General features: G+C 39.7%; 2 protein-coding genes across 2 annotated transcripts; both read left to right on the forward strand.

Moving 5' to 3' along the window:
* The first annotated feature begins 5,977 nt into the window (after positions 1-5,977).
* Positions 5,978-6,937, forward strand: LOC110558346 (olfactory receptor 56B1). Its single transcript, XM_021653190.2, has one exon. The coding sequence runs from the start codon at positions 5,978-5,980 to the stop codon at positions 6,935-6,937; it is 960 nt and encodes a 319-aa protein (XP_021508865.1).
* A 3,106-nt stretch (positions 6,938-10,043) lies between these two features.
* On the forward strand, positions 10,044-13,581 carry LOC110544790 (olfactory receptor 52N4). Its single transcript, XM_060366296.1, has 2 exons — positions 10,044-10,223; positions 12,486-13,581. Exon 2 carries the CDS (start codon positions 12,534-12,536, stop codon positions 13,509-13,511), a length of 978 nt encoding a protein of 325 aa, XP_060222279.1. The 5' UTR covers positions 10,044-10,223; positions 12,486-12,533; the 3' UTR covers positions 13,512-13,581.
* Positions 13,582-26,331: the final 12,750 nt, after the last annotated feature.

Below are 26,331 nucleotides of genomic sequence, written 5' to 3' on the forward strand. Positions count from 1 at the left end.
TTCTCCACTAGGGTCATGTCTTCTTTAGTCATAGGCTTTTGACCAGATTTTAGCACCAGACATGACTTAGGTCCTATGGAGAAGGCCTCAAAGACAACCAGAAAGTGGTGAGTAAGCCCCCATCAGTCATGCCACTATTTCACCAGTGTATACATGCTTCTTGAAAGGTTGGTAATAAAGCGCTCAGGGTCCAGAGCTGAATGAGACAGTTGGTGACAATTCCCCTTTAACAGCCTACATAACACCTTTTGGCACTGTGAAAGCTAACCATCAGAGAGGAAGCTTACCGTCCAACCCCAGGTTTGTTTTTCTGTCCTGTAACCAAAGCATTATCACCTCTATATTTTAGTTGAGTTTATTAAAATAAATTTTATACTAATCACAACTATGTTCTTGACCCTTGCTTCTTCTGTTTCAACTGGAAGTTGATGTTTACCGTAAAACCGTGACCTGTAGTCATTTCTAACTGATGTGCTTACAGTGTATTGTATTATTGGTCCCATTTTCTTAAATTGTTTACCTTATTTCCTTAGCAACTGGAAAGGTATTTAAACAGTTCTTGACTATGTTTATATCTTTAAGTGTTTTTTTCCCTGTGTTTTCTTCTAACAATTTCAGAGGCTCAGATCTTTCAACAAGGTCTTTGGTTCATTTTGATATTTTTATAAGATAAAAAGCATGGATCTGTGAAAATCCTCTGCTATTAGATACCCAATTTTCTCTGAACCTTTTACTGAAGAGGTTGCATTTAGTCCAATATGTATTCCTGACACAAGTGTCTATAGGTATTTGAGTTTGTTTTTAGATTCTTTCTTCTATTGCTTTTGTCTATGTCTTTTTTTTTTATGCCTCACTGGGTTCTTTTGCTTTAAAACACTATATAAGTTTTATATAAATCTAATGTTAATTCCCTTATTCCCACTAGACAACAATTTTTAGGAGGATGAAATTAATGTGTTAGTTATTGATCACTAGGAAAATGTTTTCTTTTTTCCTGTTTATGCAAGGTATCAGGTTACATTAATAGAAAACATGTCTCTGAATTAGTCTCCTTGTTACACTTTAGGGATTTAACACCATAGGAATTCAGCTTCCTCTGTTGGTCATTCTCCCTTGTGCCTCCAATGGGGGCCTATTATCCCTAGGTTCTTGAATCGGTAATATTTGCCATAAATTCTGTAAGTATGTGATTTCTGTCCTACATTCAGATATGAAAACATCTTCATCACATGTTAAATTGTGTTTATCAAAATGCTGTGTTTTTCAATGGGAAACTCCTTCCATTGCTGAGATTCCAAGCTTTGAGGTTCTGCTCATAATGACGGTAAGTTATCCCTCTTCGTTAAGTCTTATTGGTTAAACCTTCGCCCATACAGTGCTTTGCTTCAAGCTCAATATTCTTCAGCAACTTCTGGCAAAGGCACTCAGCACTCCTCTTTATCAGGGCAGGTGACACAAGTTTGTAAAGCCTTTGAGAAAAGGGTTAGGGGCAAATTTAGAAAGGACCAGGCTGGTATGGAACAGAAGTCAGTTTTAAGTAAAGAAAACAAAAAACAAAACAAAATAAAAAAACCTTCCATGTTATCTTCAATATTTACATATCAAACATTTTTTGATGGAAGAAGTACATTTTATGTCTTTTAGAATTTAATTGTTAAAAGGTAAAAATGCTTGCTTTCTTATGACTTCAAACTCGTAGTCTTAATTGCATAACAGAAATACTACATAAAGAAAAGTTTTAAAAGAAAGTGGTGAACATAGGATTATTTAGTCTTAAAAAAGAAGAAATTTTAGAATTTGTGGCAACACGGATAGGATCAGAGAACATCATGCTAAATGACATAATCTCTGCACAGGAAGACCATAGCATAGGACATCTCTCAGGCAGAGTTCAAAACAATTTTATTCAGAGGGCAGTGAGGATGGCAGCTGCTGTCAGTCTGCGATGGAAGGAAGAAGGATGATGGCCCAGGAAGGAAGCTCTGAGTCAGCAGTAGGCATGGTTTTGTCTTTTTAAGTCAATTGCATAGAATCCTGAATAGAGCTGGTCATTGAGGGCTGTGCATCTCAATATTGCCAACAGAAAACATTTTCTATAAAAATATGCATAAAATATTTTGGGTGAAAGATATATTTATCAACTAAGTTTAATAATTACATAGTATTAAAAATTAAAATGCCACTTGGATACTGAGCTACCATGGGTTACATCCGAGCAGAGGTTCTAGGTTATATCCATACATGGTCCTTGGTTGGAGATCCTATCAGTGGACTTGGAAAGGAGCATGGAGGAGATGAGGGAGGGAGGGGGGACTGGGGGGGAATGCGAGAGGGGGCTACAGCTGGGATACAAAGTTAATAAACTGTAACTAATATTAAAAAATAAAATTTTAATTAAAAAATTAAAATGCCACATAATGAAAATAAATAAGTAGCATGTGTATCTTCAAAAGGAAATACTCAAAACGAGAGTATTTCAAATAGAAAAGGCTCTGTGACCTGAGGTGGAAAGAAATGAATGAGGGTCTCAGAGAAATGTCAGGTCTTGTACATACACATGGGTCCAACACTTTCAAAGTCTCAAGATGTGGATACCAGGGCTGAGTGTCTTTGAAATGCTCATCTATGACCTCAGAGTAAAACTAGCCTATTTCTAAGCCTGTTTGCATTTTTTATTCATTAAATTTTGGTGTGGCTAGACTAAGATACTTTCTGTCATGTTGCATTCATTATAAACAGACACTAGGGAGTATCTTTTTATTGAACTATGTAAGCTATGAGAAGTATCTGGAAGAATTTTGTGGTTAATAATTGTTTCTTAGAACTGGTGACATGGTTCAGCAGGTGAAGGTGCCTGATGACCCCAGCTTCATCTCCAGAACCCACAAAGAGGAAGGAAGGCTGGAATTGATTCCTGAAGGCTGAATTCCAACCACCAAGCATGAACTATGACAATTGTGTGCCCCACCCACACATAAACACACACACACAAATGCAATAACAGATCCACAACAAATAATTGTTTATTTTTGTTGGTGATACCATAGGGGAAAATATTTTCTTTCAACTTTTTATTCTATCTTTAAAATTACTGTATCTGGAGTAAACCTATATTTAGTATAACTAAATTGCTAACATTCTTCCTTAAAGATGCTTTAAAACTTTAGAACATAACTTTATAGATAGTATGTGTGTGTGTAGGTGTGTATGTGTGTGTGTGTAAGGGACAGGCTTTTCATCCATATGGTGGGCAAAAAAGCTAAAGAACATGACAAGCAACAGAATCTGAAGAAATATGACTTTATTTTTACCAGGATTCTAAGCACCTCTCTCTAGCTTCTTCAGTATGATGGATGTGGCTTGTCCATGAGATGGAGCATGATTTTTGATCCCTAGTTATGAAGATTCAGTGTCATGGCCCCCACCACTACGTTGTGTGTGAAACACTGCACTGTGTGCTTGAGCACCTGGGTATGAATCTCATATTAAATGTTTCTGATCTAATAATAAAAACATCATTATATGTGCTTAAACGCTGCTTTTATAGATCTACTAAACTCAACTAACTAGAAGTATTAAGGAGTATTTCCATTAGATCACTAGATGGCGAATTAAGGTAAAAAATTCAGCTATGATTATTTAGTGTTGCTTAACATAATTCTTTTGCAGTCTCCTTGCTTGTTTGTATACAAAGTAGACTACATACTAAAATATATTTATCTCCTAAACCCCAACAAGTTTATTTCTGCAAATCTTTACATGCTTATGGCAATGCTTTTGTATAAAAGGCTGAATAAAATATGAACGGGTAGCTACATAACCATGCTTAGCTTATTTACAAAATTAAATTTCCCATGATTACATGCTAAAATTCTAGCGATTGTTATCAGTAAATAAACAACTTAGTAGAGCAATGGTAAGAAAGACACAAGAAAACAAGGCACTCACTCGCTTCCGTGTTTCTGAGAGGTGAAGAAATGTTTACATGCTACAGTTGCATTTGTGTGATAACACTGCCTGGCATAACTGAGCATCTTGCAAAAACAGATTTTTTTTTTAAATATTTATTCTGGAATTTCCCTAGTGAGTCAAATTGTGAACTGTAATAACTTTCATCGGTGGCAAGAATAAATTCCTGGGCTGTGTATTATGGCAAGGCTCTCTACTGTTGATTCACACTCCCAGCCCATTAACAGGAAGCACTGAGGTAAGATACTGTCTATAACAGCCATTCTGCCTTCTCACTGAACTGTGCCTCATGGCGATGCCTTTAAAACATCCTCTAGAGATATCCATTGCAGAGCTTGTCTTTCTGAGATGGCTCTATTTTTATTTTTTGTAGCTCGATTTTAAGACCATTATATTCTTTCCTAATCAGTTCCAGCTCTCGTTTCAAACCTTGGGTCTCCAAATCACTGTTCACCTTTTCTTTTTTTTTTTATTTTTTTATTTTTTGCTGTTCACCTTTTCTACTTCCTGGTTTGATCAGGGTGGATCCAAATATTTCACAACTTGCCAAGTTTCCACCTTTAAGTTATTAGCTAGAAAAGTTCTATTTCTTTAGATTGTAACTGTACATTTAATAATTTCAAAGGCTCAGAGGTGTTTTTACTTATTTTGTCCAAATTGTTCTTCAAAACTTCTCTACCAATGCAAAGCTCTTGGTAAGCATGATGGGCATCCATTGCTTCTTGTATCACAGAGTTTGCTTCTTTATCTGAGCTCTGGAAAGTTTTATTTTCCCAAGCCTTTATTCTTTTCTTTAAGAAAGAGTTCTCTTTTTCTTCATCCTAAAGCTGCTTCTTGATGACTCCAGACACAGTGACAAGGCAAAACGTGAGGCAACAGACCCAGCTCCCAAATTAATTGCTAGTGCAATCTTTGCGTCTCTTTTGCGGGCTTCTTCATGATTCAGAACAGACATCATCTTGCACTAGTGTATCCGTGACAGCCTGAACCCAGGTTACATAGGTCAGAGGTCTCCCCAGATTGAGCTTGCCACATGATAATATACGCACACTGGGAACTGAAGACAGAAATTCTCATTTACATCTAGAGATCCAAGTATGAGTCAAATTATCAAGAAAACTAAGAACTACAAGTGCTGTCAAGAAAGTCTGCCCCCCAGTAGGATTTTCTGAGGATCTTAGTAAAAGGAAAGAAATTCCATTTGATGAATTTCGCTCAACAAACGGCAAATGACAAAGCTGTTTGTCATCCCGCATCTTCCCCTTTATCAGGAGTTATGAAATTTTTCACTGGACAAACAAAACAAAACAGCTTTTCAGTCACAGACAGATAACAGGAGGTCAAGGCCTAATTTTGCAGGAATGCAGCTGCTACAGCAGAAATTCTCTGTAAGGTGACTCTCCAGTATTTCCAAACAGCGCTAAATCTTCTAAGAAATCATTTGGGGACCTCAGGACATTCCAAAAAACCATTACTGTTTCCCAGTCTGTCACCTTTGCATTGCTTTAGTCAACACAAGCAGAGCTGTGTTCATAAAAGTTAATTCTGAAGCTCATCGTGATCTGATGATGAGGACACAGCTCCTTTCCGTGGCTCTCCCAAGAGAGTATTCAAACTTGAAGTGGACTTTGGCTAAAATATTGCCCAGTTCTTCAGTGTGTTTATTTGCACACACAGAACATTATGTAGCTGACTTTCAGTATGAAGTAGAACCCTCACCTCCATGTTCTAAGAACCAGATTTATGACATACAAATTAATATTAACTAATTATCTTGTGTTTCAACAAGACAACTGTGTCTTTAATAACAGTTATGTGTTTTTGCTTTTCAAATTAAGAATGGAAATGAAAATTTTAGATGCAGTTTTATAAAGTATGTGAAATACCTAAATGCCTATTTATTAAATAAAAATAAACCATCAATATAAGAGAAAAACATCATTTAATGATGCTTATGCTCAGAGAAAGCAACACTGAAAACCCCATCTTTTCCTTTCCTCACAGGAAAATGTCTGCATCCCTCGAAGACTTCAACAGTTCCAGGTTCCAGGTGTCTGAGTTCATTCTGATGGGATTCCCAGGCATCCACAGCTGGCAGCACTGGCTGTCCCTGCCGTTGACCTTGCTCTATCTCTCAGCAATAGGGACAAATGTCCTTATTCTTGTCATCATCTATCAGGACCCTTCCCTGAAGCAGCCCATGTACCTTTTCCTGGGCATCCTCTCTGTGGTGGACATGGGCCTTGCCACCACCATTGTGCCTAAGATTCTGGCCATCTTCTGGTTTGATGCCAAGGTCATTAGCCTTCCTGAGTGTTTTGCTCAGATTTATGCCATTCACTGCTTTGTAGGCATGGAGTCCGGTATCTTCCTCTGCATGGCTTTTGATAGATATGTAGCTATTTGTTATCCTCTCCGCTATTTGTCGGTTGTCACCAATTCCTTGATCTTAAAAGCCACACTGTTTATGGTGCTGAGAAATGGCTTGTTCGTCATCCCCGTGCCGGTGCTTGCAGCCCAGAGGAACTACTGTTCCAGAAATGAAATTGATCATTGCCTGTGCTCTAACCTTGGTGTCACAAGCCTGGCTTGTGATGACAGGTGGCCGAATAGCATTTGCCAGTTAATCCTGGCATGGCTTGGAATGGGGAGTGACCTGGGTCTCATAATGTTGTCATATATTTTGATTCTGCGCTCTGTACTGAGACTCAACTCCGCTGAGGCTGTCTCTAAGGCTCTGAGTACTTGCAGCTCCCACCTCATCCTGATCCTCTTCTTCTACACTGTTGTCGTAGTGATCTCAGTAACTCACTTGGCAGAGACCAAGACCACTTTGATCCCAGTTTTGCTCAACGTGATGCACAATGTCATCCCTCCTTCCCTCAACCCTATCGTGTACGCGCTTAGGACCAAAGAACTCAGGCGGGGCTTTCAAAAGGTGCTTTGTTGGGGTTTACAGAAGAAATGAAAAGTCTTCTCCAGGACGGGAGTGGACTTCAGCTTCAGCATCTCCTAAACATATGGTGGCATTCTAGACATCATCAAGGAGGGGAGTGGACGTGCCCTCGAGAGTCCCTTGTCATGATTTTTTTTTTGCACAAATAATCATGAAAACTTAAGAAATGAAAAAAAGAAAAAGAAAAAATTATTTCATAATTATTCCAAAATTGACAAAGGCTAAATAAATATATTCAAAAAAATAGAAAGACCTTCCACGAGGCCAGCCAAATAGTATTACAAGCAGAATAGTGATTTTTATAAATGACCTAAAGTGAAACCCAGCAAAATAATAAATGTGTGATTTATAGGACATGCTTGCACTTTGTTGGCTGTATGTTGGAGCAAAGTCAGCCTGCCTAATTATCATCACCCTAGCAATACGTGATGCAGAGGCAGAGAATACACTTACAATGGGCAACGCCTGGCCTGGCTGTGGGAGAGTGCTAGGTGGCCCAAGAGCAGGCGACCAGCACGGACAAGTAAATTCACTGATATGTGGTTGCTGTCCACTTACCTCTCCATATTTGCTCTCGGTCCTTCTGTAAAGCCCACTGTCTAGAGACTTGACTTTCAACTCTCCTGAGTCAAGGTCCCCATCTTGGGATGCTCAGGTGGACTGAGTTATTTTAGATGATTTCTTCTTGCACCCCCAGCCTTCCTCAACACCGTGTTCCTGATAGGATATGTCTCTTGTAACACTTCTCAGGTGTCCATCTGCTAAAGAACGTGTGTCTATCTTTTTTTTTTTTTTTCCACTTACCTTCTCATTGAGACAAAGGAAATAAAGAATTTCTGCTACTGGTTAGTCAGGAATGTGTGCTCTTCTGTTAAGCCACATACTGTCATTTCTCTTGTGTGTGTGTCTGTGGATCCATGTACTTGCATGCGTAAAGGAGGGCTGGGAAAAGGGGAGCTATCCCCCCTTCCCCCACAAAGGACGGTATTCTCTGCTTTTGTGCATGCACCCATGCTTAGATCCAGGGCCTCTCCTTAAAAGTACTGAAATAACTACGAAATGCTTATTTGCATGGAGTGAAGAAAACACACTTAAAGAGGCTGACATTCCACGGGTAGCACAGAACTTGAAAAATAATCCTTTTAGTTTGAAATGATATTTAAGATTATTTACCCTATGCTCCATGTCTATAAGAAAAACTCAGGTTCTTATGATGGTGTAATTTCAGGTTTACAGCAATATTGCAAGACTAGAACGAGAAATGCCTTGCTGTGCATGGTGGTGTATGAACCCCAGCTCCAGGGAGGCAGAGTCAGTTGGGTCTTTTTAATTCAAGGCCAGCAGCAAGTTCTGATCCAGCCACGGCTACATCATAAGACTCTCTCAAACTAGCAAGTAAACAAACAAACAAAAAAGAAATAGAAATTATATACACTATTTATAGAGATTCATAAAATGTTTATTTTATGCCCAAGTTTTAAGTTATCTTCTTTACATATGTATGTACATGTATGTATTATTTTTCTGATCTATCTAAAATAAATTCTGTTCATTTTTAAACACTTCGCTGTGTATATGAACTGATAAAAATCGGATCTCAAATCTAGGTATGCTAGTGAATTGGTGGAATTTCCATGGATTTAGTTGACAACATTTCTGCGGGCAATCATATGTATTTGAATTAATAATGCCTCTAGGGAATTAGGGAACTGGAGCCAGCCGGCTGCTCTGGACCCCTGTTCAGAGTTCCAGGCAGAAAGGGCCTGTGGATCTCCTGTTCTTTGGGGCCTGTCTAGTCAAGGACAGTCCTCCGTGATGAGCTGAGCGGCCTCAAGTCTGGGCGCTGGGGATTCCAGGTTTCAGCGCCTGCTGGGCGAAGGTTAATAGCTAACCGCAGCTCCCCCATCCACTGTGTCAGGGAGAAGGGAAGCCTCGCCTGCAGGCTGTACACGGACTGCAGAATCAGCTCAGGACTCCTGTGAATTCCTTCTCATTTAATCTCCATGATCCAAGCAGTTATTGATATCGGTATAGCTCGGTTACTGGTGCGCTAGCTCCTGCCTCAAGATTACCATCATGACCCTCACATCAGGACCATCATGGTCCTCACATGCCTATGTGTCAAGCATCTCCAATGACTCCATCACTCTGATTTTTATGTTGCGTGGGTTGTTTGTCTTCTTCGTATTACTGGGAAAGTGCAGATGGCTTCTCTTCAAGAAGTCCTTCCTGAAAATTACAATTTCTCTTCAAACCTTAAGCATCAGGAATACACGCACACACACACACACACACACACACACAGAGTCCTATGTGCCTTTGGGATCCTGGGCACTGGGTTTTAGTTCTGCCACAGTTGCTAAAGAACTGGTAGCAGCTCCCCACCAAGCTGTGAGCTTGTAGGTGGACAGACTTGTGGGAATTCTCCACATTGTTCCATGGCAGATAGTCATTGTTTTCAAAACAAACAAACAAAAAGGAGCGAAAGTGCAGAACCCCACTTCTGTACTCCAAATACTTAAGTTGGAAATGGAGTTTGGGAGCAAATGGAGAACTTGGGATTCAATAATTTTCCTCTGGGATGAGAAACGAATATGAAATATGATTAGAAATACTAAATATAAAATTATTTTCTACAATGATGCTAAACTTATAAAAACAACCAACCAGTTCTTATAAAAACAAAGGAGGCAGGTGAAAACGCCCAGTTGTTATGGTCTATGGTAATACAAGATTTTTCAAGGACACTTACACACAATTTTATTTAAAAATGTCACAGTAAGTACACGAGAAGGCAGTTTCTTCCAACACATCCAGACTCAACCCTCTTGGGACCTGAGGGAATGAGGACACAATTACCGCACCGTTTCGCAAACAAACTTGTCTAAGAGGCTCCTGTCCTCCTCCCCTGGGCCCTTCAGCCGTGGGGGATGGAGGAGTGGTGTCCTCCTCGTCTTGTGGGTGTGGCTGAAGCTCCTCAGTGGCCACGCTGCCCAGCCTGGTCAGTTCAGTAAGCACCACTTATACTTTGGACAGGGGACGACCCTGGTGCGTGGGCACGGCTGGAGCTGCGTGAGGGCAGCAGAAGTGCCCGGATACAAGTGCGGCTTCAGGCTTCATAGGCAGCACAGTGGTGGCCGGGCTCACGGTGGCGCAGGTGGCACTGGGCCGGTCTGAGCATCCTTTGGCCGCGGTGGGGCCGGTCATCCCGGTCTTGCTGCGCGTCCCGAGTAGCCGGGGAGCTGCGGGTGCGTGGTCTGCTCCCGCCCCCTGCAGCTCCAGCGCGTTCCCGGGTTAGGTGAGAAGACCTCGGGCGACGGGAGACCACGGGCGCCGGGGTGCAGGGTGGGGCCGGGATCCAGTGCCGCCGAGAAGTCACAGCAGCTGGGGCGCGGGGGCCCTGTGCAGGCGCCACCTCTGGCAGCGCCACGGTCAGGCGGGTCGCGGGGCACCACAGAGCGAAGGCTTAGGGGTTGCGGTGGGGAAAAGAGGGGCCCAGTGCCCAGGCCTTACATCCACAGGAGCTGCACGACTCTAACAAGCCTTCTGGTCCTCCTTGGTGCGGACCGCCTGGGGCTCAGCGTGACCAGCGCTTCTCCAGGCTGCGCTCCCGCCTTTGGATGGAGAAGATAGAGAAGAAAGTCAGGATGGGTTCAGTCAGTTTCCTGGTTTGTGTCCCAGGAGGAGACGCTCATGGGCTTGACCGGAAACTGCCTGGTAGCTCATGTGCCCAGCCTGGAAGGCTTTACCGAAATATAACTTCTGTTTTATATGGATCCCCTCCCCAAGAAACTAATTAAAATGGGCTCCATTTTTATGATTATAAAAAACAAAAATGTGAAAGGGCAGAGAGTATAGATCAAACAATAAACATCAAAGAGGACAACGCTTTATTGAAAAATACATGTTAAATGGAGACATATAACAGAGGCAAAGACTTGATAACCTTTAGGAAGACAGTAATACTAACTGCATATGTACAATGTATGCATATGTCCGGATATGCATACATATATGCATATTGAAGCATGTATATGAAATATGTGTGATATACTTAAGAGGCGTGGGAAATCTCAGAGGAAAGTAAGTCAGGGGATTTGTAGCAAGAGTACGCTTCAGGATGCTATTGTTTATTTTGTAGAAAAAAATAAATCAAAGGACTCACCATCCTAGGCACCTTTAGCTGCCCTTGGCCTATGATCATACATACAATTTGGAAAAAAAATTATCATAGTTCAGTACGTTAAAAGACAATAATGAGAAAGCATGAAGCATGAGAAAATTTAATAAAACATTTCATTGATTTGTGAGACACTAAGATCTACTGGGAAATAGATCATCCAACTATTTTCAGAATCCTTTGACCTGAGCATCAGTAACTAATGATAAACATCAATGACTGAGTACGAAGAATGTTAAAAGTCTCTCTTAAGTGTTTAATATCTCTGAAACGATGAGATCATTTCTTTCTTTCCTTCCTTCCTTCTTCCCTCCTTCCCTCCTTTCCTCCCTCCCTCTCTCTCTCCCTTCCTTCCATCCATCCTTCCTTCCTTCCTTCCTTCCTTCCTTCCTTCCTTCCTTCCTTCCTTCCTTTCTTTCTCTCTCTCTCTCTCTTTCTTTCTTTCTTTCTTCCACTCTCTCTCTCCCCTCCCTCCCTCTCTTTCTCTTTCTTCCTCCCTTTCTTCCTTCCTTTCTTTCATTCTTTCTTTCCCTTCCTTCCTTCCTCCCTCCCTCCCTCTCTTTCTCTTTCTTCCTCCCTTTCTTTCTTCCTTTCTTTCATTCTTTCTTTCCCTTCCTTCCTTCCTCCCTCTCTCCCTCCCTCCCTCTCCCTTCCTTCCTTCCTTCCTTCCTTCCTTCCTTCCTTCCTTCCTTTCTTCCTTCCTTCCTTCCTTCTTTCCTTTCTTTCTTTCTTTCTTTCTTTCTTTCTTTCTTTCTTTCTCTCTCCCCACCCTCCCTCTCTTTCTCTTTCTTCCTCCCTTTCTTCCTTCCTTTCTTTCATTCTTTCTTTCCCTTCCTTCCTTCCTCCCTCCCTCCCTCCCTCCCTCTCCCTTCCTTCCTTCCTTCCTTCCTTCCTTCCTTCCTTCCTTCCTTTCTTTTTTCTTTCTCTCTCTCTCTCTTTCTTTTTTTCTTTCTTCTTTTGTCTTGCAGTATATTCTAAACTGGACTTGAACTCTCCTGCCTCACTCTCGCCGATTCTGGTATTATAGGGATGCAGCCAACATGCTTAGACCATACTACTTTTTAAGAACATATCTAGTAAGACATGTATTGTTATTCACAATTGAGCAAGGCACTCTAAAAAAAGGCCCCTTTAAAAAAGTTATAATAGAATACAGTGTATTAATCTACAAGGATGAAAATATATCTTTCAAAAATTCAGAGTAAAAATCTGATCAACAATGATTTCCTGAATGAATCAATTATTTAACAATAAGTAACAACACAAACAAAATTGTTCATCTGGTTGATTAAACATTAAAATGTATTGTACAGTTTTTAAAAGCAGAAGAGAGCTATTAATAGTAATTACAACCTATCTATTCTTTTGTCCTTTCTTTAGAAAAACCTACCTAATTTTAAGCAATTGAATTATGGTACTTGCCTGGTCATGTTAGCGCAGAATAACACAGAGATGACCCCAGCTTCCTTCGTTCTGAATGGGATCCCAGGCCTGGAAGAGATGCACATCTGGATTTCCTTCCCGTTCTGTTCCATGTATGCAGTGGCTATGGTGGGGAACTGTGGACTCCTCTACCTCATCTTCTTTGAGGACTCCTTACACAGACCCATGTACTACTTTTTAGCGATGCTTTCTCTCACAGACCTTGTCATGTGCTCTAGTACAATCCCGAAAGCCCTCTGCATCTTCTGGTTCCATCTCAAGGAAATTGGATTTGACGACTGTCTGGTCCAGATGTTCTTCATCCACACCTTCACGGGGATGGAGTCCGGGGTGCTCATGCTCATGGCTCTGGATCGCTACGTAGCCATCTGCTACCCTCTGCGTTACTCCACCATCCTCACCAATCCTGTCATTACCAAGGTTGGGTTTGCCACCTTCCTAAGGGGGGTGCTGTTAATTATTCCGTTCACATTTCTTACTAAGCGCCTGCCCTACTGTAGAGGAAATATAATAAACCACACCTACTGTGACCACATGTCTGTAGCCAAGCTGTCATGTGGCAATGTTAAGGTGAATGTAATTTATGGCCTGATGGTTGCCCTCTTGATTGGGGGCTTCGACATCCTGTGCATCACAGTCTCCTACACCATGATCCTGAGGGCAGTGGTCAGCCTGTCCTCAGCAGACGCCCGGCAGAAGGCCTTCAGCACCTGCACTGCCCACATCTGCGCCATTGTTTTCTCCTATAGCCCAGCCTTCTTTTCCTTCTTTTCCCACCGCTTTGGGGGCCACACTATCCCTCCATCTTGCCACATTATTGTGGCTAACATTTATCTGCTTTTGCCTCCCACAATGAACCCTGTTGTTTATGGAGTGAAGACCAAGCAGATACGAGACTGTGTCATAAGGATTCTTTCAGGGTCTAGGGATTCCAAAACCCATGGCATACCCAAGCTTTGCTAGGGTAACAGAGAATTACTTCTAATTGCTTGTTTAGGCAAGAGCTGACAGAATCCTTGTAATTGTACTTAATAAGGCACTAAAAACTAGACCTTGCTAAATGTTGTATTCCTCAACATTCCTGGGAGGCCCACCAGTCTTCCTATAACTCTAGCTTCTCACTCTTTGGAAGAACTAATCTACTAGAGAGACGATGTTTCATTGACAAAACCTAATGAAACATGAGTAAAGCATAAGGATGTTGAATCTTGTTTTAATATATCAAATGTAATTTTTATAATATTTGTCAGTTGTTGCTTCTGCTAGAATATGTGTGTGTATGTATATACATATATATCTTTGTGTGTATACATATGGATACATATAAGTATACATAAAATTTATACAAATTACTTCTTTTATTAAATACTTCTTTCTTTCTTGAAAAGACAGGGATATTTCTCATTAAGTCATGGATACAATTCACTTTTAGTATGTAGGTATCTCGATAGACTCCTATTGGGCTAGCTAGGCTTTTCTTATCCAAACCACTACCACATAATTATTTCACAGCAGAACAATTGGCTGTCCCATTTCTTTCAAGAGTGTCTTAAAGATCATGCACGCCAGAAACAGCTAATTCTCTGAAACACATTTAAGAAAATGCATGTTTTGCATAAAAACACCATATAAGAAACTATTAAATTTTAATTTTTAACTTTTTTCCAATTGTGAATATAATAAAATCAAATGTTTCTCTAATATTTAAAGATTTGATTAAATTAGTAAAACGTTATCCAGAGAAATAATATATTTAATGTGTCATTAGTTGAGCTGATTCTTACAAGGAAAGTAAACACCATCTTTATTCTTACTATTCTTTGTTCAGCAGTAAAGAAAAGATTCTCTCAAAATAGTCATCAATTTTCATTCATTCATTCGTTCCATAAATACTTTTATACTGTATCACATTTAATGACCTGTAAGATGACGCTATCTTTAAAATAGGTGCTGAAGGCTGTTACAGAGATACAGAACTCATCAAAAGATACAGAATATGTGACTATAGGATGTCCAAACCCAGTGAGGCAACTAAATTGGAACTTATACACCCAAGGCTCAGGAAAAACAATAGACAAATAAGAAGGAATATTATTAGAAGAAGAGGAAGAGGGCACCTGCTGCTAGATAGTACCTTCTAGAGAGAACGGGAAAGCCGCTACTATGAAAGCCCAACAGTGTGGTTGCCTAAAACAAGATCTTCATAATGACACCACCAGTGGACCTCCCACGGTGAATGTGGGCAATCTCACAAGGCTATACTCCACACGAAGAACTACCAGAGCACAGTGGATCCTGAGAGAGGAGACTAAGTTTTCCTTAGGAGCTGTCTCCCAATACATTATCCAAGTGGTCAGCCTAAAACATGTACATAGTCAGCAACACTAAATGGACTTGGTGATGTAGGGTATATTAATATATATGCACATATGCATTTATACACAATTAAAGAAGAGTTCATAGATTTGAGGTGGGATGGAGACAGGAAAGGAGAGGGGTTATAGAAAGGAATGGAAATGATGTAAGTAAAGTGTAATGTGTGAAATTCACACATGTATAAAATTATTTAAAAACTTGGGATATGGCTTCCTTGGTAAAGTGCTTGTCATGCAATCACAAGAATTCTGTGACCCTCAGAACTAACGTAAAACAGCCAGGGGTAGTGGCATGAGCATGCAGTCGCAGCTTTCAGGAGCTGGAAACAAGAGGATGCTGTGACTCACTGGCCAGGCAGTCTACTCTGATTGGGACACCCGTGGATCAGCAAGTCTCTCCACCCTCATCAAGGAAGTTAGGTGGCAACTGACATAACTGGCCGCTGAGCGGGGAAGGAGAGGCTCGGCAGGCTTACCCTAGTTTCCAAAAGTACCTATTCCACTCTCAGAGCCACCACAGGCTCAGAGATTTTCACGGACAACTGTACGGAAGGATTGCGAGAAATGGTGCATGCACATAGGCACTCGTGGGAACTGTGACAGCATGCAGAAGAGCTAAACCCAAACCAGGGGGAATATCAGCATGGGCGGGGAAGACGGGCACAGAATCACAGCACGAGCTGAGGAGCTATTGAAACATGCCGGCTTGTGGGAGAGGGAGTTTTCCTTAAACTTGCAGGCCCATCACACTTCAGGGTAGGCAGCGTTTCCTTCCTTCTTTCTTTCTTTCTTTTCTTTCTTTCTTTCCTTCCAGGACAAAGATATAGTTGAGCTCTTTTAAACTGTTAGTAACATATGGAAAATGCATATTTTAAAAGAGTGAACCTGTATAGCATTCATTTGCTCATTCAGGTAATGATGTATATATTTCATTTATTTTTTATTTATTATAATTGATTCACTTTGTATCCCTACTCTAGCTCCCTCCCCTCACCCATCCCAGCCCTGTCCTTCCTCCCTTTTCTCCTCCCATGCCCCTTCCCCAGTCCACTGATAGGGCAAGTGGTACTTATTAGGAGTATTTTACATCAACCAGAAAACTTTGATTTTTTTTTTTTATGTTTGTAGCTACACCATGATTTCTTAAAGAGATCTCATTGGTTAAAAATATTACCTTGGAAGGGGAGGCAGCATTTCAAGGATAGTTGGACAGCATGAAGATGACTGGATGTTTTCTGTTTGCCATTTTAAAAAAAGAAAGAAGCAGTCACAAAATTGGGTGGGGAGGGAGGTGAAGGTGGAGGGGTGAATCTGAGAGCAGATGGAGAAAAGGAGTTGAATATTATCAAAATTCAAGACCACTAGATAAAAGAAAATTGAAATAACTCCCTATATCCTATCAGACTAGCATGGATTAAAACTGAATATCAACAACAACAGAAAAAAACAGAAAGCCTACAAACTCATGGAAATTGAACAACTCTCTACTGAAGGAAAAATGGGTCAAGATAGAAAATAAGAAAAAAAATTAAACACTTTCTAAAACTGAATAAAAAGGAATACCCAAGATGTCTAAACTTAAGGAGCACAATGGAGGCAGTTCTAAGAGGGAAAGTCATAACACTAAGTGTCTACACAAAACAAAACAAAACAAAACAAAACAAAACAAAACAAAACAAAAGAAAACAACAAAACACTGGGGAGATCTACTAGCTACTTAACAGCACACCCAAAAGCTCTAGAGAAAAATGAAGAAATCAGACTCAAAGGAGCGATGGCAAGAAACAATCAATCTCAGGGCTGAAATCAACAAAACACAAAGAGAAAAAGACAAAGAATTAATGAAACAAAGATTTGGTTCTTTGAGAAAATCAACAAGATCAACAAACCCCTATCCAAATTAACTAAAAGCAGAGAGAGAATATCCAAAGTCAGAAATGAAAAGGGCCTCATCACAAAAGACACTGAGGAAATCTACAAATCATAAGGACATTCCTTAAAAACCTGCACTCCACCAAACTGGATTTTTTCCTCAAATATATAACACCAGTTAATTAAGTTAAATCAAGATCAGACAAGAATTTTAAACAGACCTATAACCCTTTGTAAAGTAGAAACAATCATTAACAGTCTCCCAACCAAAAAACCCTCAGAGTTAGATGGTTTTAGCACAGAATTTTACCAGGCTTTCAGAGAAGAGTTAATGCCAATATTCCTCAAAGTATTCCACAAAATAAAAACAAAAGGAACATTGCCCAGATTATTTTATGAGGCAACAGTTACACAAACCACATAAAAGACCCAACAATGGAGGAGACAGAGTCCCAACCGGCGATCTTGTGTCATCAAATGAACTTCCAGTACTGGTACTGTGTTACATATGATTGAGTTGTTGGCCAAAGAAAGGATTTCTTGGGAATCGCCAAACAATCCAAGCTCTTGCCAAGCCAAAGGTTACCCTCTGAGAACTGGCATCAAGAGCCCATTGCTGAATATAACACCCATAAAACTCATTGAATATGAAGAGGTCCAGCTGGTGCTTCCAGAGAGCCTTCATCCCTATGTTCTATTTGGTGTTGGAAGGTACTCCGCAGGCTACCAAAAGGAAGACACAAACACCAACACAGCCGCGACTCCTTAGATCTATGATCTGTCCTATCATCTGTTTATTTGACGGATAATGCAAGAGCAAAGGTGGCACTGCTACACCCTCTCCAGCGTCGTCTGTGTAGCATATCAGTAGATTGTGCTACTAGACGGGGGATACGTTTTCTTTGCTACACGCTCCCTGGAGGTCCCTAGCAAGAACCCTAACATGGCCATCTAAGCCAAAAAGACGTATTCTAAAAGTCCCACGCTTGCTCGAGTGCAAGATTGGATTGATGAGCTTTTTCGCTGTTTCTCTATGATTCTTGAAACAGTACAAATAACTATTCAAGGAAACACATTTTTAATAGATTATTAAAAGCTTTAACAAGACTAGAATGGAAGAAAAACAAAATTTTAAAAGAAGTAATGAATCAGATTCAGTATCAGGAAGCATTACAAGAAAAAAAAAATGGACTCCTCTTTAGGGAAAGAGAGCATGGGAAAGTACAGCTGGCTTGAGCGTGTCCCCCTTGGCGTCTTATCTCTAAGGAGGATCGTAAATTTTTAGCAAGACATATGGGAGGATGGTTAACAAAGGTGTATTTAGATTTTAATACAGAGAAAGATTTTGGCAGGCATCTGATTTAGCTCCTGACTTTCCTCTTCACTGGTTAGCAATAATGAAACTGCAGTTTGAGGTTTTTTTTGTCCTTTGTTTGCTTTGATCAAAAGTTCTCAGGCCAAGATTTCTTGTGGGCACTGCTTTATGTTTGGCTACACTTTCGAGTTAAAATGTAAACTTTGTATTCTTGGTAAAAATCTAAGTGTTCTGAGAAGCATGCCAACTTTAAGGTGTTTCCTTGTGTAATTACTATAAAATTATTAGCCTGACTTCAGTAAGATTGCAGCAGAATTAAACACTCTTCAGTGTGGCCTCTGTCTGTCATTCGCCTACCTGTGTCTAACCTGATATCCAAAAACACTGATTCTCCCATGGTTGTGGGACCCAGCTGGGTCAGTCCGTGGCATGGCACAAAGCTTCTGTGAATAACCAACCAGTATTGGATTTGACTTAAAGCTCATTCCATGAGATGGATCCAATATCCAACACTGCATGGGTGATCATGAATCTCAGACTAGATAGTACAAAGATATAGGGTAATACAAAATACCATTGGTCTAAAAGAAAGTAACAATAAAATTACTCCTGAGGATATTGCGCTCTATTCAGGGGTAAGAGCCTTATTCAGCCATTATCAGAGAAGCTTCCTCCTGCATCAGATGGGAACATAGACCTACAGGCACATATCACACATACATATGCCAGAGAGAGAGAGAGAGAGAGAGAGAGAGAGAGAGAGAGAGACCTTTGAACACACATCTCTTAATGAGATGTCTCCAAATCTCTCCCATCAGTGCTCAGAGAAGCTTGCAGAAGAGGAACCAGAAATAGCGTAAGAGTCAGAGAGGGCAGAGGACACCAGGAAAATAAGACTCTCCACATCAGCTGAGGAAGGTTCATATGAACCCAAAGACTGAAGCAGCAAGCTCGGGGCTGACACAGTTGTGCTAGATCCTCTAAGTATATACTATAGCTTTCAGTTTATTATTTGTAAGGAACTCCTGAGAGTGTCAATGATTTGGTCTCTAGTTTTTGTGCCTTCTCTTGGGGTTGACTTATCTTGTCCAATCTTGATGTGATAAAGTTTTCATTTTATCTTATCATATTTTATTTTGTTATGTTTTGTTGGTATGTCCTAGCATCCTGTGTGAGTGTATTTGGATGGGAGGGAAGATAGTGAAGAGCTGGGAGGAGTAGAGGAAGGGGACACTGTTATCAGAATATATTATATGAGAAAATAATCTATTTTTAATAAAAGGGGAAGACCCAGTGTATAAAATTCTGTAAGAATTTATTATCACATACCTTTTTAAAAAAAAATAAAGAGAAAAATTGCTGAAGGGCTGGGAATCAGTGGTAGAGTGTTTGCCAGCATGTGCAGTGCTCTGGGCCTTGGTCCTCAGAAAGGTAAAAAGGAGAAGGCAGTTAGACTTTGGTAGTAGTTTCATTCACTATGTGGAACCTTCAGACAGCGATGTAATAACTTTTCATCCTCCAACCCTAGTAAATCCTCCTACTTCTTTTGGTCTTCTTTAGCAAGACTTCTTTTTAAGTTCCTTTTAGCAATGTGTTACAGTTTGTGGTTCTGGTGCCTTGCACTCTCTTTACAAAGCATATTTGCTACACAGGAAATTACTTCTTGATTTTACTTTTTTGACTCCTCATTGTCAATATATGGACATACAACTGCTTTTTTTGTGGTGATCATGTGCTAATTTCTAAATAGGATGTAACAGTATTACTGTGAATTATTTGGGATTTTCCTACACAAAATCTACTACACCTGTTAAAAAAAAGATATTTTCAGGTTTTTTTTTTAAAAAAAAAGAGCTTAAAAATGTAAACAACCCTAAATGTTCATCCAGGGCTGAGGTATAAACACAAATGAATATTATCAGTGCCAGAGGTTACTCAGACATAAAGAAATGAAAGATTGATATACTTGCAATAATGAGCTAGACATAAAAGTAAAGACTGCGTTATGCCACTTACAGTAAGTGTCTTGAATAAATAAATTCATGAAACAGAAAAAATTAATGCCTTATGAAGTAAAGAGGAGAGGTAATAAAAACGATTAAGTATTAAGGTTCTTTTTGAGGTAACAGAAATGCTTTTGCACTGTGGTGGTGTATGCACGAGAAATGCACTAAGTATTTCTTGGATTGCTTACATCAGAAAACTAAGATGATATTTCTGTGAGCACCACTTTTAAAACAGTGTATGGAGGCTGGAGAGCCGGCTCGGGGGTTAGGAAGACACCAGGACACCAGGGTGAAGAGAACACCCACACAGGAACCCAAACCTTCTGCTTCCCAGTCCACTCCGAGGGACCCAGCTCCCTCTTCTGGCCCAGCTGGGTTACCAGACACAAACACAACACATTTACACATCCAAGCAAAACACTCCTGCACATAAAATACAAGTACATAAGTCCTGAAAGAAAATTTTCCCCATGAAACTATTTATTTTATTTTCTTGCAATTAAAAAAGGCTATGTAAGAAGAAGAAACAGCCATGTTTTACTATTGGGCTATATAGGCTTCTATTAAAAACTGTAATTTATGTTTACTAGATTGGATAGTAGAGAAGGGCACATCAGAGATGGATCATAGTTGTGTATTGACCAGAAAATACAATTTATTTCTGCATCAGATAACTTAAGATTGTTTTCTTTCTTTCTTTCTTTCTTTCTTTCTTTCTTTCTTTCTTTCTATTTTTTTTTTTTTTCAAAAACAGGGCTTCTCTGTGTGTAGCTCTGGCTGCCCTGGGATTCACAGAGATCCTCATGCCTCTGCCTCCTGAGTGCTGGGATGTAAGGAGTAAGATATACCGAAATTGCTTTTGGCAAAATGTATTCTGTGGTTATTAGGTATTACTTTGACGTGAATGTAGATCTCTTGATGGGTATTCAGAACAAGATTTAAAATGGTTTCAACTTAGTTGAAATAATTAAAGCTGTAGTTAGAGTCATTACCTTGATAAAAGCTTTGAAAACACTCTTCAGAATAGAGCACATATATCAGAAATACATTTTATATCTTTGTTTCATATATACCTCTGCTTTCCTTAATTTCACTGTTGGCATGTTTTGTGTGGCCACTACCAAAAGTAGAGTTGGTCTAGTCAAGAACATTTAGAAACAAGTCATGATATTCTTCTCTTTGCAACAACTTGTGACATTTTAGTACGTATTACACAATTGTCCATGAAGATGAATTTAATCTTTATTTACTGGCAATCAACTATACGTGTGGATAATCTTAGTTTCAGGTGCATACAAGCACACACACATATACATAATGACCTATAGGTTTTATTTTGTTTAATAAGATCTGTGAAAGTAATCTGAAAAATGTAACATATTCAAAGTGTGAAGGAAACATATAGACAGATATAATGGCATTTTAGCATTCATGGAAACAGATTTTATATAGGCTGTTCTTGTCCTTTTGATAAAAAGTACCTTCAAGGCTCTTTGAGGTTTCTTGGTGCTTAAGACAAATTATTAATGGTAAAGTAGACATTTTAGATGTGCCAAGGATCTGATTTAAATAACAGCCCCATTCATAAATCTGTGTATTGTCAAAGTTAGGAGGGATATTTTTAAGAATGTTAGACAGACCCAGAGCTATGTCAGTGCAGTACATCAGCTGGCACTGTACTACATTAAGAACTTTCTGATTCTCTTATAGCTTTTTTCTTTTTCTGGGTATATTGTCATTATTTTATTTTAGTATGTTTGCACACTTACCCATATTTTAAGAAAAATTTTAATTTTATGTGCTTTATATTGTTTAAAAAACTAACTGAATTATGATCTGTTTGTGGTGTTAGTCAACTTATTTATTTTTAATAGAAACATTTGAATTTCTATAAATCATTTTTCTTCCTTCTTTGTGAGGAATTTTTCATTTTTTCCTAATTGTATGTGCTTTGGGAAAATTCTTTTTTCTGCTTATTTATGAGGTATAAAATGTTTTAATGATAGTTTCCTTTGTATTCCCCAAACAAAAATATTGGATTATAATTTTAAATGTTTAAAGTAACTTTAAATTTCATTAATCAGGATATCCATTCAAAAATACTTTAATACCTAATATGTATCATTTAACTTGCTATTTACTGCATGTAAAAATATCAGATAACATTTGTCATAATATTAATAATTTTAAATTTATAAGTGATACCAAAATATAAGAAGATTTTTATACAACCACAGAGTTAAAATTGCAAAATATGGTTGATCATCCTGACACTTTCCTAGCTACCTCATCCAACTTTGACATGAGGGCTTAAGCCTAGTCTTACTGTATCTTGTTATGGATGCTTGGCGACATCCCTTTAAAGCCTGCTCTTTTCTGAAGGGAAAGACAAGAGGAGTGGATCTGGAGGAAGGGGAGAAGTTACAAGGAATTTAAGGAGCAGAAACTGCTATTGAGATGTATTGTATGAGAGAGGAATAAGTAAGTATGTAAGTAAGTCAATAAATAAAGAGAGAAAGAAAAAAAATATAAGTCAGGAATCGTGTATTTCCCAAGGCAGAGGTGGAGATTTTTAAGGTGGATGAAGTTTCAGAAGAGTTTTGGTGTTGGTAATGGGACCTAAAAGGAAATGGCTTGCAAACATACCTGTGTGACATAAATGGACAATATTACATCAACAAAAAGGAATTCTCTGCCCCTCTCCATCAGGCAGGATCATAATCATATTTCAGCTCCAAGAACAATGAAACACTTGTCTCACTAGGTCCCAATGTTTTCTTTGGTTTTACATTTTAAGAATATCTGTTTTGAAGAACACTGTTACTCAGAACACAACAGTGACTCTCACAAAACCAGTCTGTTAGCATTCAGTGCAAGCCCCCAAAAGCAAACCAGGGAGAGAGGGAGAAACAGTGAGTGGCAAACGATCAGGCAGTACCGACTCATCCAGAACCCAGTGCTGAGTAATCGCTGTAGTCACTGGAGGTTTATTCCGAGAGACTATGGAAATACTACAAGTGAATGTGGGTCAGGGGTGACCAAGGGCAAATAGGAGGCATTTGACAAACTGGAGGGTTGAACCCAAGCTTCGTAATTCAGTGTGATATTCTCTGGACCTCAACAGTTCCAATACACTGGTATCCAGGTCAGCACACATTGCTGTATCAGGGAGCTCCTTCTGAAAAAGATGAAGGTTCTTAGGACAAGATCCATGGAAAATGTAAAAGATGTCTTCATCTGATATTCGGAAGATTTAATAGAAACTAAGGCATAAGGAAACAAGTCATAGAAATAAATAAATTAACTTGGAAACTTCAAGAATAATACCTACAAAGCACACATACATTATACAAGAGTGTGGTGGCCAATTTTGTCAACTTGGCAAGGCTTAGAGTCTTCTGTCAAACAAATCTGTGGGCATGTCTGTGAGGGAGCTTCTGGAATGGAAATTCCCACCTCCCATGTGGTGATGCTTCAGAGTAAGAGAATGGGAAGCCAAGTAGCACACACAGAGTAATCTTTTTGCAATTTCTGACTGAGATGCAAGGTTACGCATTGCATCGTGAGCCTAACGCCATGCCTTCCCTGCCACGGCAGGCTGAATCTGTTCCCCTCGAACTGTGAGACTAGGTAAACAACCTCTTATGTTGCTTTTGTGGCGTATTTGATCACAAGATGAGAAAGGTTAATCATGTGCTTATATATTTACTGCCAGATTCCCAAGAAATGGAGAGTTAAAATTTGCCATCAATTCTTGAAGAAGCCTCATCTCAACATTACTGTTATTTACTCAGTAAAAAGGCAGGGTACAAAAATATTGCTAAGATGGTAGTGGGGATTAAGTCTGTGAATACACAGAAAGTTCTCAATACTGTACCTGCTATGTAGTAACATAAATGTAATCTATTAATTCAAAATAAGAAAAGAAAGTTCATCCCAAACAAATCTGTTACATCATTGGGAGATGACCAATGACCTTTTCCTTGAGAAAAAAACAAAGTGGAGATAGGCATGACGGAACATACCTGTAATATGTTTAGATGCAAAAGGCAGGGAAATCAGGAGTTTAAAGTCTTTCTCAGCTCCATAGTGAATTTGAAACCAGCCTGGGCTACATGAGTCAAAAAACAAACAAACAAACCCAAAGAAAACTCACAAAATCAAAAGGAAATAAAGTAACCAAATGACAGCTAGTCCAGTTATGAAGTTATATAAGCTACAGCAGTAACACTATGAAGAAGAACAAAGCAGGTTGTTGCCCTTGTTCATAGTTACTGCTTGAACTTGATCATAGACCTTATTGCTGAAGACACTCATATCTGGGCCATAGAACATGGAGAAATAAAGCTTGTAATGACTGTGGATTTCCTTTCTACCAGAATGTGGTCCATACGTTGGTAGGAGAGAAAAGTCATCAGTAGTCTATCCCAGCTGTGAATCTTGCTAGTACAGTCATGACTGACTTGGCAAAATACTTCCCTTTGGTATCTTGGATGGTATGGGATAATCAATGGATTTCTGACTGGATTTAGGGTTCACTCCATGGGACAGAACTCACACTTGGTACTGTAAAAGTGTCCATGAGCCCACAAATGGGTACATCATAGGCACTAGTGGAGATCTTACTACTGTTTTCTTTTGTGAAACAGACATAATATCAAACTGCCCTGTAAGTACTTATCTGTATAAGCATAGATCCGTGCAGCTTTCTACCCTTACCTAGAAATCTTGGTTTAGCAGTGAACAGCAATTGGTATAACAATTGTTCAGAGCAGAGAGACTGAGTAACTGTGGGGTGTTCAGCCCTAAAGGGGAAATTATACCTGCTCCCCTCATGGCTCAGGGAATACTGTGGATGAGGGGGACCAGAAAAGGTGTAAGAGCCAGATTGGGGAGGGCAGTTGCAAAACAATGTCTTCCAGTAATGACAGGGTCATTGCTCTTATGAGCTCACGGCACCTTGCACAAGAGCACGCAAGCTAAGATTTCAACACAGATGAGAGAAGAGTTCATGAAGTGTCACCCATGGCTGAGGAGCTTTCACAGCTAAAAGGCTGCTGGAGTAGGGAGACTCAAGTGTTCTTTAGGAAAGTGACCCATACTCCGGGAACGACGCTACACATTTGCATACGGAAATTACTGATAAGACTCAGTGGGCTATAAAAAGAGGTCAAGTTGAGACAGGGTTTGGCAAGGGATTTCCGGGAGGACTTATATTGGGGAGTAGTGGATATATGTGATAAAAACCCGCGTTTGTGTGAAATACTCAACACATTAAATGTTCATAAAATAGAACAACTATAAAATTGTTATAAATCCCTTCTTTCTTGTTTTGAAATAATGTTGATGAAGCAAAGCCCTTAGTAACGATTAAACGAGTGTGTGCAAGTGGACGCTCACAAACACCCACGTGCATAATATGAATGACACCGCTCACTTACGTGTCATCAGAAAGCAGTAGAGTGACAAGCTCTACTTGTCCTCCTCCCATAGGGTTACCTTGTTTTCACAACAACACTTTTGTCTCTGAAGCTCAGCTACATCCTCTGGGATCCCGAACACAACCGTCCTTCAAAGGGTCAGTTCAATATTTCAGATACCAGGGGATTTAGAGACGAAGGGCCATGTTTGTGGATAAGCACAGTATATAGAGCAGGATCCCGATGTTTTTGGATCACCAACCTGAACACCTGGAGCAGATTATTTTTCAGCTCTCTCTCTTTTTTTTTTCCATCTGGACACTGGGTAGGCTGTCCGGGCACAGGGTGTTTTTGTGAGTAGTTGCAGATCCATTACAAAGAAGCTTTGTTACAGGGCACAGCTGCTTTCAGGGTATCCCACTGATTGTCCAATTGACTGATTCTCAGAAAGGCATTTTTTGTTCCATTCACCTAGATCAAAGACAGTCATGAAAAAAGTTGCTCATTCTTTGGGGAAGATGGTCCCTACAGTTTTCAGGTTTCATTTCTGTGTAGCTTTTCACGAAAATCTGTATTTTCCCTGCACAAACAGGCATCACTGAAAATGCTGGGAGTGAGATGTGAATAAGGGCCAAATAAGTAGCGGTGGAAGAGATGCCACTCACGCTCTGGACACGTGTTTGTCCCCTGTACTCCTTGTCCTTCAGAAGCAAAATCTAACTTACCGTCTTCTTTCAAGACATGCTTAGACCATCTGTGTGTTTCATCTATATTAGCAGCAAAGCCGAATCGGGT

Source organism: Meriones unguiculatus, chromosome 14, assembly GCF_030254825.1.
Source record: "Meriones unguiculatus strain TT.TT164.6M chromosome 14, Bangor_MerUng_6.1, whole genome shotgun sequence".
In the NCBI taxonomy this organism is placed as follows: domain Eukaryota; kingdom Metazoa; phylum Chordata; class Mammalia; order Rodentia; family Muridae; genus Meriones; species Meriones unguiculatus.

Excerpts from the sequence above, each read along its gene's own strand:
- LOC110558346 (XM_021653190.2), top strand. The coding sequence starts at position 5,978 with ATGTCTGCATCCCTCGAAGACTTCAACAGTTCCAGGTTCCAGGTGTCT.
- LOC110544790 (XM_060366296.1), top strand. The coding sequence starts at position 12,534 with ATGTTAGCGCAGAATAACACAGAGATGACCCCAGCTTCCTTCGTTCTG.